This window comes from Trichosurus vulpecula, chromosome 3, assembly GCF_011100635.1.
Source record: "Trichosurus vulpecula isolate mTriVul1 chromosome 3, mTriVul1.pri, whole genome shotgun sequence".
In the NCBI taxonomy this organism is placed as follows: Eukaryota; Metazoa; Chordata; class Mammalia; order Diprotodontia; family Phalangeridae; genus Trichosurus; species Trichosurus vulpecula.
This window is the reverse complement of record NC_050575.1, coordinates 351,855,645-351,870,793: the sequence shown is the minus strand read 5'-3', so window position 1 is coordinate 351,870,793 and position 15,149 is coordinate 351,855,645. Positions and strand designations below refer to the sequence as shown.

The 15,149-nt window shown below is 49.8% G+C and overlaps 1 protein-coding gene across 1 annotated transcript; it reads left to right on the top strand.

Annotated features, from left to right (window-relative positions):
* Positions 1–1,224: 1,224 nt before the first annotated feature.
* PKDCC (protein kinase domain containing, cytoplasmic) lies at positions 1,225–14,550 on the top strand. The gene is made up of 7 exons (XM_036748203.1): positions 1,225–1,846; positions 7,609–7,731; positions 8,243–8,514; positions 9,559–9,638; positions 10,020–10,127; positions 12,646–12,819; positions 13,653–14,550. The coding sequence occupies exons 1-7, from the start codon at positions 1,226–1,228 to the stop codon at positions 13,736–13,738; spliced, it is 1,464 nt and encodes a 487-aa protein (XP_036604098.1). The 5' UTR covers position 1,225; the 3' UTR covers positions 13,739–14,550.
* The last annotated feature ends 599 nt before the right edge of the window (positions 14,551–15,149 follow it).

Here is a 15,149-nt window from a genome sequence, read left to right as displayed (position 1 = left end):
CATATACACTAAGCAACTCACACAAGTACACGTTCTTGTGCACACACACACACACACACACACACGACGGATATGCACACACAGCTCGTGTTTGGCTCCCTGAGTCCTCCACATAGCTATAAGGTAGTCGTGCGTTACGTAGAAGCGATCATAGTAGGGGTGCTTTAAAGAGGGCGCCTCCCTTAGTCCGGGTGGGTTTAGAGAGACCGAGGAAAGGCTTTGTTTTAGAGGGGATGGGTGGAAAGATTCAAATCCGGAGGGTTTCATGGGACCTAGCCTCAAACACAAAAACAAACACTTCAACACTCTGCACCCCCTCTACTCCCCAATGTCACATGCAGGTGCTTACGTCCCTATCCTGAGGTCGCTCGTGTCTTCACCAAGGGTCCCAGTACTCTCACCCCCACCACAGGCGGGAGGATGGATGGAATGCTAAGTTAACAGCGCTGAGTATTGTCAGGGGCCTTCCCCTCCCAAAAGGGGAACTCCAGCTCCCGCGCCCAATAACTTTTAAAGTGTCCTACCTTCACCACCAGCCAGTTAACTGCCTGCCCTCTACACCTTTATGTGACCCTTCTCGGTTATCCGCAGCTCGCCCCCTCCCCCACTCCCAGCCCCGTTATCCGCCTCCCGCCCAGGTCCCGTTATCCGCCTGCCTCCGCTCCGTTATCCACCCTCCAACTCTACTCCACAGACCCTGCTCACTGCCTGGTCAGAGAGCCATGCACTGCCCTTCTGTCCCTCTCCCCCGAGCACTCCGCCTGGTCCCCCGCGTCCCGGGACCACAGAGCTGGGAAGGGCCAGAGCTGCCTCTGCTCCGCTTCCCAGGCCGGGGAAGGGGGGGGGGGAGGCGGAGGTCCCGCTGTCAGTCAGCGGGAGAAGGCCGGGCTGGGCGGCCGGAGGGGGCGGTGCCGGGAAGCGGACTCGGGCCTCGGGAGGAGGGAGGCGGGGGCGGGGGCGGGGTAGAGGCGGGGGCAGCTCCGGGCCTTATAAGCAGCTGGGGGAGCGGGGGGAGCAAGAGGGAGGCAAGTGTCAGGCTGATGCGCCGCCTGCGAGGGGCCGGGAGCTGGACCGGGACCGGCGGGGCCATGCGTGCGGGCTGGGCGGGGGTCCGGGAGGGCGCCGAGCGGAGCCGCCTCGGAGCCTGAGCGAGCCGAGAACGGGGCCGGGGGGAGAGCGGAGCCGAGCAGAACAGAGCCGGGAGGAGAGGGGGGCGGGAGCGGTGATGCGGCGCCGGCGGGCCGCCGTGGCCGCGGGCTTCTGCGCCTCCTTCCTGCTTGGCTCTGTCCTCAATGTGCTCTTCGTGCCGGGATCGGAGCCGCCTCGGCCAGGCCAGCCCCCCGGCCCCTCCCCAGCCCCGGCCCCGGGCCGTCGCGGGGGCCGCGGGGAGTTGGCGCGCCAGATCCGGGCGCGCTACGAGGAGGTGCAGCGCTACACCCGGGGAGGACCCGGGCCCGGCGCGGGCCGGCCGGAACGGCGGCGCCTCATGGACCTGGCCCGAGGCGGCCCGGGCCTGCAGCGTCCCCGGGCCCCTAGAGTTCCCCGGGCCCGATCCCCGCCCGACGGCTGGCCCCCAGCCCCTGAACCCCCGCGCCTGGGCTGCGCCGCACTCCGCAACGTGTCCGGGGCGCAGTACGTGGGCTCGGGCTACACCAAGGCAGTGTATCGGGTCCGCCTGCCTGGCGGCGTCGCCGTGGCGCTCAAGGCCGTGGACTTCAGCGGCCACGACCTGGGCAGCTGTGTCCGAGAATTCGGGGCTCGGCGAGGCTGTTACCGGCTGGCAGCGCACAAGCTGCTCAAGGAAATGGTGCTGCTGGAAAGGCTGCGACACCCCAACGTGCTACAGGTATTGGGCCTCATGGGACAGGGCACCTTAGGCAGCAGTGGGTACTAGGGGAGTACCCACCCAGTGGACTGTGGGCCGGGGTCACCCCAGCGTGCTGCGGCAGGACACCTCTACTGGACGGGACACATGCTCGATAAACTTCCGACAAGAGACACTGCATTTACTAAGGAGGGACATACCCCAACGTGCCGCAGGTAGCTAGGCGTGGGCCTGGCATAGCTAGAATCTGGAGGAGGGGTGCAGTATTGGCTGCCATGCCTCCTACCTGGGGCTGTTCCCTAGTTGCTATGTGCCCCCTCTCTGGCTGAAGCCAGAAGCTTCTTAGGTCCTGATCTACCAAGTCCTTTCCAACTCTGAAATCCTTGGTAGAGGAAGTACCAGGCTACACCAGGTTTCCAGGGACTTAAGGATTTAAGGCTATGTGCCCCACACCCAGGCAGGGTCAAAGAGCCTTGAGCTCTGGGAATGACCCGTAAACAAAGAAATCTAAAAGAAAAGCTTAATCTTGATGAGGATGCCAACTCCATTAATGGGGTTGGCAGTGGGGGAGGAGTATGCCCTTCTTGGGACCTGAGTCCTCATCCCTCTGCCCATGACCTTGTCAAGGCTATGAAGCAGTCAGGTGTCAGGAGCAGTGATTGAATCTGGAAGAGCTAGAAGGGGGCTCCAGTGCCAGGCTAGTTCCAGAAGTGACCTCAGATCACTTTCAGTTACTCCCTGAGGAGCCAAATTCCCCCCCACCCCGATTTCTAGTCCTTGTGTGAATCTGTGGAGCCCCTAAGATTTAAGGGAATTTGGGAGGGTTAGGGGAGGAGGAAATCATGTAGCTGGGAGACTTAAGCGAATTGTGAAGGGTTTATTTAGAGACTTTAGAAGCCTGCCCCATGTCTGACTGTGACAGAAGCAGCAACACTGAGGGTCTTGTGTCCAGAGCTCAGGGTGCTCTGAGAGCTGAACTTTGAGAACTCCAAGAGTACAAACAAACACCCCCAGCTCTTGTCTCCTCCCAGGACCTGAGTTGGGGTGGGGGTGGGGGGACAGCCTGGGAGTCCAGGGATAACTGGCTATACATCCAAGTGACCAGAAGAAAGAGAAGAGCAGGTCTGAGTCCCAAGCCTATGTCTTTTGTCTGCTACACCCAGCTAGGGGCAGGGAATGGAGAGAGAGGGCACTAGGTAAGAAAGAGACGGGGAAGCCTCTGATTAGAGGCCCCATCCAGTCCCTTATAACCTCCCTTAGGCCACCCGATGCCATCTACTCCTCTCCCAGGGTGTGCCTCCCCCTAAAACTTCAAACCAACCTTCCTAGTCTCACCAGCCCAGAGCCAGGGACAGAGTGATGTGCTTCATAAGTACTGCTGAATTAAATTGAGGGGAACTATTTATCTCTGGCTCCTGGGGTGTTTAGGGTTGGAACAAATTCCTCAGCTGAGAAAATCCCCACCCTGGGTGATTGCCCAGCTCCCAGGAACACAAGTGAATGCCCTTCGAAAATGTCCTATTATCTCCTGCCTCTTCTCCAGGGGCTCCAGTTGGATTCTGAAGAGGGGAGAGCTTGGGCCCCCTGGCTCTAACCAACCCAATTTTCTACTGACGCACAGGAGTCTCCTCACATACACTGGAGTAGAATGAAAAAGGAAGGAAGGGGAATAGAGCCCCATTAGGGGTGTGGGGAGAGGGCAAAGGGAGAAAGGGAGATACTGATGGCACTCGTGTAACTCTTGATGGGTTAGAGTTTACCTTGGCCTTAGAAAGCTCACCCAAAATCTTCCTTCATCCACCTTGAGGTGTGGCCAGATTGATAGTCCATGGAGCGGGTGGCTGGGCTGTTGGGTTGTCGCTGGCACTCCATTCTGGTATATGATCTGTTTCTTCTGGGTGTGTCCCACTTCCTTAACTTCCAAGGAATCTTTTTGTAAACCCTCAGGTACAACAGGGTGGACACCGTGGCGCAGATCTTTGTTGTTGTTGTTTTAGTGGAAGTAGTTTTAGTGGAAGGAACTCTTGTTTGGAGCTTTGATCTATTTTCCTCTTACAAAGATGGATTGGGGAGAAGGGGAAAGATCAGGACTTTTTTTTAAGGAGCTTCTCTCCTCTCTACCCCACCCCCATCCCAGGCACTATGACAAGAAGCTGCATTAACCCCCTGCTCCCTTAATTTCTCTATAGTTCTTCATTAGCCTTTGGTGTTAAACTTTGGGACATTTTCCCATCCTACCTCTTAGGAAGAGTTCTTAAACTAGGACTTCCAGGGCATCCTTGGTTAGATTTCAGGGGAAGCCTATGAACTTAGATGGGGAAAAAAAATTCTCGTCTTTATTTTCACTAACTTTTGGTTTCCTTTGTAATTTAATGTTTTTTATTTATTTAAAAATAGCCCTCTGAGAAGAGCTTTTTACCAGGCTGCCCAAGAGTTCCAAGACAAAAAAGGTTAAGAACCCCTACTCTAAGAGGTCTAAAAGACATAAAAGTTTGACCAGGAACCTCTTGTCTCTATCCCTTGAGCTGACCTTTACTCTATCCATCTGGGACTCATCCCAAGTCTACTATGGGGTCAGGGTTTTCGGCAGTTTGGTTGTTTATTGGATGTAGTGATGGATCAGGAATAGCTCATCCTAAAAGCCAAGCCTAAAAGATCTACCTAGGCAGGCTCTGGAGATTTTTTTTAATCTTTAAATTAGGTTAAACCCTTAAATAATTTAATTTTAATAGTTTAAAACTAAAAACAAACTTTGATTGTTCGCTGACTCCCAAGGGCCAGGAAATAATAAAAACTAAACTTTATGTAGAATATTAAGGTTTACAAAGTAGATCTATTGTAAACCTATGAGGTAGTTAATAGTTATTCATTGGATGCTTACTGTGTACTAGGTACTGGGCTAAGCACTGAGAATACAAAGAAAGGCAAAAACATAGTAAGTATTATCATCTCCATTATAAAAATGAGGCCATTAAAATTTAGGTGAAGTGACTTATCCAGGGTCACACTGCAGGTAAGTGTTAGAGTAGGACCCAGACTTCCCTAGGCACCCCAAGATTCACTCTTTAAAACTGAGAAAGATTGGGAATGGAAGGTCCAGCGACCAAGGGATTCCCCACCTTTCTTCCTCCCCACATCTCCCCCTTCCCCCCACTAGTTTAGCTCTGGTCAGCTCTCATCTCCCTGGCCACACTTGCTGAAGGAAGCTAGAAGGGGGGAGGGGCTCCCTCACGTGACAGATGCTGCTCAGCACAGGGTCAGAGGGCAAAAGGCTTTCTCTCTCTCTCTCTCTCTCTCTCTCTCTCTCTCTCTCTCTCTCTCTCTCTCTGTCTCCCTCCCTCTCTGCCCCTCCCTCCCCCCCCTTCCCTGGGGCCTCAGCCCCCTGCTCTGGATCTGCCAGGGCTCTCCATCGACTCTTGCCCCTAGTCTGTGTGTGTGCCTGCCTGCCTGCTGGTCCTGGATGTCTTCCTTTTTCGAAAGGAACAAAAGATGTGACTTAACTGGCCATCTTCATGCTTCCTGGGGGGGAGTTTGGGGGTGGGGGGATGGTTAATAGCATCTTTTTATTTTTTCCTGAGGGGTGTTGATTAATACCTCGTTAACAGCACATTTAACGACCTCCGGGTGTTTAATAACCTTCAGAAGTTTCCCCACAAAGACTCAGATGCTGGGCAGGAAAATGAGAACCAGGCCCAGGCTGTTCACCCAACTCAAATCCCCCCTTCCCAGTGCTGTGTCTTCCCTGGCTGATTGGGGGGAGGAAGGGGGAGGGGTGACTGTTAGCTAGCCCAAGCTTCTCAGTGAAGCAGGCTCAGCTTCTCCCTTCAGGCCCAACATGAAGACAGTCTAACTGGCCTGAGAATCTGGATCTGGGGGAAAGAGGGAGACAGTGGTGGGAGGACAGGAAAACTCTGGACTGAAAATAAGGAAACATGGTAGCTAAGTAACTGAGACTTGAATGATCCTAGCTAGGATGGCCTCATGCAAGTCTAAGACTGGAGCTCTGTGCCATCGTATAGCTCAGAGTATGTGTGCCTGTGGTTGTGGGATTGTTGAGAACCATGTATGGGATTGTGTAATTCAGCTCTGTGTGTGTCTGTGTGAGATAATGCTACTAACTGTTCAGAGGAGGCAAGTTTGTGACTTGGGCAGTTATCCCACTGAGGGGCTGCTTGTAATAGAAAGAACTGCAGATTTGGAGTCTAAGAATGACAGAATGACAGAGAGCAGTTAGAAAGGGACCTCAGAGGCCTTCTAGTCCAACCAGTACCTAAAAAAGGATTCTCTCTATAGCCCTTCCTTAAAGCTCTCCAATGACCAGGAACCAACTACCTCTGAGACGGTCCATTCTACTAATAGTTCTAATTACTAGGACATTTTTCCTTATACCAACCCCAAATCTGCCTCTTCTACTTCTATCCATATTACTCCCAGTTTTGCCCTCTGGAGCCAGACAAAAAGGAGGTTGCTTCTTACTCTCGAATGCTAGCTTTGAACCCTGGCTCTGTCCCTTAGTATCTGATCTAAAGAACTTTGGGCAGAACACCTGTTGGCCTCAGTTTTTTAATCTGTAAAGTTGAGGAGGCTAAAGCTGATATTCTCAAAGGTCTGTCCTGTTCTCAGATCTATGATTGCCATGCTAAGGATCCTAAATGTTCCACCTTTGTATTTATGCTCCATGGATTCAAAAGCAAATAACTAGCAACATCGACCTACTTCATCTATCTAAGCCAGGCCTAATTGCCAGGTGTCTTAGGGAAGGAGCATTGCTTCCTGGGACTTGCTGGTTTAGTCATAAGAACATAGAAGTTAGAGCTGGAAGGGACCTTGGAGAAGGAAACTGAGGCCCAGAGATCAGAGATTTTCCTTCCTAAATGTCCCTAATATTTCAAGGAAGCTGAATCTCAAACCTACTGTGAAAGGACCATCAGCTCCTAAGTTGAAGCCCCCAGGGATCCAAGTGAAGATTTCCTTAAGTCATCATCGTCCTCTCCCCCTACTCTTGCATTGCAGAAATATTTTATTTTGTCTTGCTCACACATTGACCCATCCCATTTCTGTTTCATTCAAAAATCGTTTGTTAGTTACCTACTCTGTGTTAGATCAGGGATTGTTCCTCACTTTTTGGTCACGGGCCCCTTTGGCTGCCTGGTGAAAGCTATATACCTCTTTTCAGGGTAATATTTTAAACTGCACAAAATAAAAGTACATAGGGTTACAAAAGAAACCAGTTATATTGAAATAGTTATCGAAATATATTTTTTTAAAATTCACTAACTGGAAGTGAAGAATCCCAGGGGACAAATGGAACCCAGCAAGATGTTGGAAATTGGAGTAGGGATACGATAAGGAGCTAGGCCATGGGGAATAAAAATACTTGCATGGGGTAGGGGATGGAGGACAGGGCTTTGAGGAGAGGCTGTAGAGAAATGGGTATAAACGGTAAACCTAATCATCCTGCCAGGTGAGTTCAGGTTAGTCTGTAGTTCTAAGGCTGAGGATTAGAATCTCAAGGTCCAGACTGTGCGGGGGAGGAGGGGTTATCACCTACTTTAGCATCTGGCCTAAAGAAAAGAAGGAAAGCATCATGGAACTACTCTCCCCAAGCTGCTCAGGAAACTAAAGCCACCTGATACTTCGCTCTGACCAGTCACTGTTGTCTTTCTCATCTCATGGTGACTGGAACAGGCATTGCTCAGAGTTCGGCTTTGGGATGACAGCTGTAGGGATCTGTGTAACCGGTGCTTGCTCCCTCCTGACCCCACCCACTGTTTCTCCTCCAGCTCTATGGATATTGTTACCAGGACAGTGAGGACATCCCAGATACACTGACCACCATCACAGAGCTTGGCTCCCCGGTAGAGATGATCCAGTTACTGCAGACCTCCTGGGAGGACCGATTCCGAGTGAGTAGGCATGAAAAAGGGGGCACCTCAGCTACTCTCCCAGATGTTTATCCCTTAGAAGAAAGTTCCCTAGGGGATAGTCTCAGTACTTCCAGCCAGAATAGGAAAGGAAGATGTTCTTTGCTACTGGTGGCCAAAGAGATTTTTTTTTGTTTTGTTTTTTAAAGGCAATAAAGTATTCTGATCTCTCTGCTAAATATACTCATCCTGAGCCAAAGAGGGCTGACATCCTAGAGCTAGAAGAGATCTTAAAACCATCCTCTTTGCTCCCTTGACACACAATTCTGAAGCCATTCATTGTTAGAAGAGACTTCAGAGAAGGCTTTTGCCCCCTGTCCCCATTTCTTTCCCTCCCAACACCATCTCCCCTAACCCCACCCAGTCCCCATGCCTGCCTTTGGTGCTGCTAGTGCAGAGAGACAGAAGACTAAGCAAAGAGTGAGTGGAACGTCTCTGGTCCTCATGGACAGAGTTGAGTAGAGTGACTAGACCCTCCCCTGTGTCTCCTCAGATCTGCCTGAGCCTCGGCCGTCTGCTCCGCCATCTCGCCCATTCACCCCTGGGCTCGGTGACCCTGCTGGACTTCCGGCCTAGACAGTTTGTACTTGTGGATGGGGAGCTGAAAGTGACTGACCTGGATGATGCCCGGGTGGATGAGACGCCGTGTGAAAGTCCTGGGGATTGCGTTCTTGAGTTTCCCGCCAGGAACTTCACCCTGCCCTGCTCAGCCCAGGGCTGGTGCCAGGGTATGAATGAGAAGAGGAACCTATACAATGCCTACAGGTGAGGCTCCCCTCCCCTGACTCCCTTATGCCTCCTCATCTCCACAGTCTGCCTCTCCTCCTCCACAATTTGCCCCCCTTGCCCAATACAGCTGCTTTTCAGTTACTTAGACTTAGGCATGAAGGGGGGGGGGCAGGAAACCTATTCAGTAGCTATAGAGGACCTCCTAATCCCCTCTCTTATTCCCTTCTAACCTTTTTCTTCTTTTTAGAAGTTGCTAAACTTTGCTAGTTTTGAGGATTAGAAATTTTAGGCTCTCAGGGTCCATGAATCCATACAGATATAACATGGTCGTTATATGTCGAGGAACAAGGAGGCCCAGGTAGAGTTCCCATGAATTTATGTAAGAGAGAGAGAGAATATTAATGAGAGTTTAGGGAACAGAAAAAGTGAAAATCAGTATGGGCATCCAGGATGGAAAATCTGGGAATGGTAGGGGGACATGTCTCTGAGCAGGGGTGGGATGGGATAGGATGGGGCTGGGGTCATGCCTGCTTTCATATCAGGGAACTGTTCCAGCCCCTGGACAGTGAAGCTAAAAATAGACCCATGAGTTCCAAGAAAGATCATCTGATCGGAGGAGAAGCCAGACTGGAGACTTCTTAAAATAGTCTCCAGATTTGGGGAGGGCAAAGGAAGGGGAGTAAAGCGGTATTGGGGAGTACTGCCAGCATCAACACTCCTTACCACTAGGGCCACCATTCTCCTGGTCTCTGTGGATTTTGGCCTCAGATATTTGCCACTTGGAAGCCACAAGCCTGGCCCAGCCTGTAGAGCCACCCTGAGTCTGGTGATTATTCTCAGGCAAGAGGGAGCAGTAAAGCAGAGGGAACACAGTGGGGAGAATACTCCTATTTGGCACAAGGCACATTACTTTAGCATATGTCTGAATGGATTCCATGATTTACTTTGATCATAGGCCTGAAGGGCTGGCCTCCCCTGCAGAGGTGACTCGATCCTTGAGTCTTTAAGGTGTAAGTCCCTGGGGGAGACCAATCCTCAAAGGCCAGGACACTGACCAGCGTGCTTGTTTCTCTTTGGCAGGTTTTTCTTCACATACCTCCTACCCCACAGTGCCCCCACTTCCCTTCGGCCACTGCTGGACAGCATCGTCAATGCTACAGGTGATACCTTAGGAATTTCTGCAGCCTAACTCCTCTCTAAGACCTGCCCCTTCCCTTGAGGCCTCTAACTACTCACTTACCTGCATCAGGGCAATGGATCAGTAGCACAGATAGAATAAATAGATGCTCCTCAAAGCACTCTGTGTACATACATTGTAGGATTGTTTGGTAGCAACCTTGCTAGCCTGCTACGCCCTCCCCCGCTAATCATGCCCTCCATCTTAGTGATAAAACACTAAGGGTATGATCTCAGAAAGGAGCTCAGTCACCTAAGGGAAGTAACTGGGTGGTATATACTCTTAGATATCCCTCCCCAGCTCAGATAAAGCTGTGTTAAGAGTTTCCACTAGCACCATCTTAAGGCCACGGTCTGCCCCACAGGAGAGCTCACCTGGGGAGTCGATGAAACACTGGCCCAGCTAGAGAAGGTTCTGCATCTCTACCAGAGTGGGCGGTACCTGCAGAACTCGACTACGTCCCCTCGAGCCGGTGAGTAATGCCAATTGGGACCAGGGGTCAGGGCTGAGGGGAGAGTATAGCATGAGAGGGCTCTGTAGAAGTAATTTTCAGAGATTATACAGAAAGCATGGCATTAGCAAGGAGGAAAGGAGTGGTAAGACTGGGCGTCAAAATTGGAGGAAAATGTAGACAGCCACATGTGCGCCAGTGTAGGGAAGCTGAGTGACCCAATGGCTGTAACTGGTTGACCTTTGATATCCGTATGTTTGCAACTGGCCAGAGCAGGGAACAAGACTCCTTCTCTGGACTGAGCCACGATAGACTCACAAGCAGGATAAGTCCCCTCCTCCCCAACCCTTCATCTCTAGAGCTAAAACACTGGGGCAAGCAGGGAGTAAACCCTCTTAGATGAGAAATCAATGAAGCCCCAAACTGCCTCCACAGGTGAAAAACAAAAAGAAAGGAAAAAGAAAAAACTAAGCACGTTAACCTTTGACCTGTAATCACACCTGGTCAGAGGCTCAGCTGGACCTGTCTCTTACCACTCCCCTTTCCCCAACCCCTCCAAGAAATCAGTCTGTGGGGGTCTATTTGGAAGGACAGATTCATAAGTCATGGACCTCAGCTGCAGGCCCAGGTACTGGTCCCCTAAATCCACTCAATGTTTGGTCAGGACTGCATGGAACAGAGAGCAAAATTCTGGGATCTCTGGCCTATCTTAAGGATGGCAGAGGAGGAGGGGCTCATTAGCCCTGTAAATAAAGTTTAACGAGGTGAACAATAGCCAGCTCTGTCCCCAGGGACTCAGTTTATGGGGCTGTAAATCACAGCAAACCCTGGACTTTGGTCCTGTCCCCTCCATGGAGGAAGAAGAGTTAGGCCAAGAAAAGGAAGAAAGGAATGAATTTCAAGACGTTTCTAACTCATAGATTCCAGTAATGGAATCCTCCTAGCCAAGATCCTTTCTAGCTCTAAGAATGAGAGAGAAAAGAGAGGGAAGAACTCTGTGGATTATTATAAGAATTGTAGAGCTCTGAGGATGAGCTTAGAGGCATCAGAGGCAATGAGCATCTCTGAGCCTTAATTTTTCTTTGCACCGAGAAAATAACACAGATTCTAACACATACACCTTTGTTAAATGCCCACGCTATTGCTTCCAAAATAAATGTTGATTAGCATGTTTTGCCCATCATTGATATGTTTCCCGATTTCAGAATTCTTGCCCATCCTCCTGACCTTTGGACCAGCCTGGAACCACCTCCCTGTTACTTCCCTGATAATCTGGCCTAGAGCCCAAATTTCAGTTGTGGGGTGGGAGGAGAGAGAGCAAGCCCCAAACATCCTTAATAATTTAACCTCAGCCACAAATCCATCAGCCCTCTGGATGAAGTGGGGCCTGTATCCAGCTGACTCAGTATGTGTGGGTCTTCCCTTCATGTATGTGAGCCATCTTGTGTTACTGTGACTGTGCTGTCAGCCCCAGGGGCATCCATTGAGTGCTTTGTTTGCTAGTTCCCAACATCCTAATCCTGGACATTGAAGGAGTTTTGACCTTTCTGTGACTTAACTTTATGGCTAAACCCCCAGCATGGCTTCAGCAGAGATTCAGATGCTGTCATCCCTGCCCTGGAATGAAGGCTATAGTTGGGCCTCAGTTTTCCAGTCTGAGCTCAAGCTTTTTTCCTCCTCTTTCTTCATTTTCAGCCTGGGGAAAAGACTGTGCCCTTGGCTTTTGGGCTTATTCATGCCCAAGAGTGTGACATGGGGCTAGCTGTATAGGAGCAGTGAAGGGAGCCAGTAGACCTCCCCTCCAGAGTGATAAGCCTTCATTGAGTCCTTTCTCCCCTCCTCTGTAGCCCTTCTTTCATTATGTCTTTCTAAGCCTTATATTATTCTTCCCTAGAACAGGTCTAGTGGAAAAAGTATGAAATTTGGAGTCAGGGGACATGGGTTCTAGACTTGCCTCTCACTTCCTGCATGTGTGACTTTGACCAAATTTGTTCTTTTTACATCCCAGTTTCTGCATCTGTAAAACAGGGACATTGAACTTTATTCAATAAGCATTTATTAAGTGCCTACTATGTGCCAGGCACTGTGCTAAGTGCTGGGGATAAAAATTAAAAAAAGACAGTCCCTGCCCTCAAGGAGCATACAATCTAATGGGGGAAGACAACACACCAAAGGATGTTGAAGTGGGAGATGAACATTGGAGGGATACCTCACAGGGGTGGGGCATAGTGTCCCATGGATTAGAAGCCAGGTTTGGATGGTGCCAGAAAATGGAGTTATCAGAAAGGTTGTGAGCCTCCTATAAAGGAAGGCTTTGGATAGAGGTTAATGCTCCAGTCCTTCAGCCTTCCAATCAAAGGAGAGAGGCAACTAAAGGCAAATTGAGAAGGTGTTGGATAGCAAAACCTGAGTTGGTCTACATAGTGGTGAGATTTCAGGTGATCAGCTTATCCTAGAGGAGAGGGTGATGGGAGATGGAGTCCGGAGTGGAAACCAAGCAGACCTGCTGATGGAAAATGCTTATAAATGCTTATCCTAGAGTACCGACGGGTCCCAGACACTACTATCCCACAAGAGAATTACCATTGCTGGCCTTCTTATCACCATGGTGGCTGCCTCCTCTCTGTGTTCAGCCTGGCTGAGGCAGTGGATGTCTGTGAAAGTCATTCCCAGTGCCGGGCCTTTGTGGTCACCAACCAGACCACGTGGACAGGTAAGGCTGGCAGCAAATCCAGTCAAATTCCACAAATCCCTATTAAGCACCTACTGTATACAAGGGACTGTGCAAAGCACTAAGGAGATAATACAAATGGCAGCCCATGGCTTTGAGAAGTTTATATTCTAGTGGGGTGGGGGGAGGAAATACAACATAGACACAGAAAAGGCAATGTAGTACAGTGGGAAAAAAGTCTGGCCCTGGAGTCTGGGGACCTAGGTTCAAATCCTGCCTCTGACACTTAGTGTGACTTCAGGCAACTCTTTTAATTTCTCTTGGCCTCTATTTCTTCCTCAGTACAATGAGTGAGGTCCCTTTGATCTCTAGATCTATGATCCTATAAGTAAATAGGCAGTAAATTGAAGAAGAGAATAGTAACAACTGGGAAGAATCTTCTGAAAGAGGAGACGCCTGAGTGGAGCCTTGAAGTAATGTGAAAATTCTGAAAGGTAGAGATGAAGAGAGCTTGTACACCTTTGCAGATGCATAGAGGAAGATCAAATTGAGTTTGGAACCATATCAAGACAAGGCTCCTTTTCTAGTGGGGACAGTCAGTCAATAAGCATTTATTAAGGACATACCATGTTCAAGGTACTACTGTGTTAAGAGCTGGGATACCAAAGAAAGGTGAAAAATAGTCCCCGTTCTCAAGGAGCTCACATTATAGTGAGGGAGATAGTATGCAAATAACTATGTACAGACAAGCTTTGATTAAAGAGGCTATGGGAAAGGCATTTCCCTCCCTTCCCCTCCCCCAATTTGATGGGCATATAGCACTTCTTCCACTCTCCTCAGTCTGTCTCTTCACCATTTCTACCCTTGCCCTTCAGGTAGACAGCTTGTCTTCTTCAAGACTGGTTGGAGCCAAATAGTCTCCGATCCTAACAAGATCACCTATGTGAGGGCGTCTGCTTGACCAGCCTGAGGGCTTAACTGACCTTGGCCATCAACCCCAGAGCCGACAGTGGGCGGGAAGACGTCATGGAGCAGACCCAAATGACCAGGACACACGTGCAATAAATCAAAATGTAAAAATGTGAGTTTAACAGACTGATGATGGTGATGGCGGCAATCCCTGCCAGGAACCCTGTGCACAGACTGTCGGGGGTGGGGAGAAAGACACAGGCAATCCTGGTATGACCCTTTGGGGCCAAAATCAGGGGGATAGGCCGGCCTACTAGGACCTTGGGAGAGAGCCTTCTCCCTTTGCTGAGACAATCCTGTGGGTGGCGCTGTTCCCCCAGTCTTGCCATGGTGTCACAGTCACTGCCTTTATAACCCAAGAATGTAGGTGGAGGCCATGCTGCTTCCCCCCTTCTGACTGGTTGCCTGCCCCGTGTAGGGGTTGCGTGTGGACAATCAGCCACCTCACTTGCTCTCTGTGAATTGAGATTTGGCCTTGAGAGGTGGGCCATAAGTAAATATGTATGTGAGCTATTTCCTAAGAGGATGCTGTGGGAGCTCTCTATGACCTCATGAGGTTAGGGGTGGGGGAAACATACCAGTATGAGCCGAAATGTGGGGGTTTGGGGAATGGGGTTGCAGCATGAGCCACGAGCCAGGACATGGGACTAGAGCTTGCCTCATTTTGCTTTCAGTGAAAGCAGCAGAGCAGCAATGCCCAGGCTCTCCCTGTCTTGGAGTTTGTACATCCAGAAGCTTTTGTACTTCTTGTTAATTAAATTGTTTATTTTTGTAAGAAAAAAAAATAAAAATAAAACAAGATGATGCGGGTGTTTCTTCTGAAGCTGTGATTTCCTGCCCTCTCCCCCCCCCCCATCTACTTTTATCCATTCTCTTTTCCAGGGAGGAAGAGGGTGAAATTTCACTGATAAGGCCTGCACAGGGCAGAACTTAAGATCATACACATTTCATTGTCAACTTTCCCTTTCAGTTCCTGGAACTGAGTATTCTGTTAAGCACTGGGAATGCACAGAAAAAAAAAAAAAGAAGAAAAGAGAAACAATCCTTGACCTCAGGGAGCCTGAATTCCATTGGGAGAAACAACTATGTACAGATGAAATGCAGAGTAATTAAATACAAGGCATTTTGAGAGGGTGCTAACAGTTGTGGGGAATCGAGCAAAGGCTTAATGTAGAAGGTGCTACTTGAGTTATGGCTTGAAGGATGGGAGAGATCCTGGGACTGGAAAATCAGGAGGGAGTACATTCTAGGCACGAGAGAAAGACAATTCAAAGTACTATGTGAGAAACAGGGAGAACACATTGGCTAGATAGAAGAGAATAGAAGGGAGACCAATGTACAATGAGGCTGGAAAGATAGATTAAAGCCAGGGTGTAAATGGCTTTAAAAAACAGAGTGGAGGG

What these genes read in the sequence shown, in the direction of transcription:
- PKDCC (XM_036748203.1), top strand. Translation starts at nt 1,226, where the DNA reads ATGCGGCGCCGGCGGGCCGCCGTGGCCGCGGGCTTCTGCGCCTCCTTC. An exon ending in GACACCCCAACGTGCTACAG is followed by an intron (nt 1,847 to 7,608) that starts GTATTGGGCCTC and finishes TTTCTCCTCCAG; the next exon opens with CTCTATGGATATTGTTACCA. An exon ending in AACCTATACAATGCCTACAG is followed by an intron (nt 8,515 to 9,558) that starts GTGAGGCTCCCC and finishes TCTCTTTGGCAG; the next exon opens with GTTTTTCTTCACATACCTCC.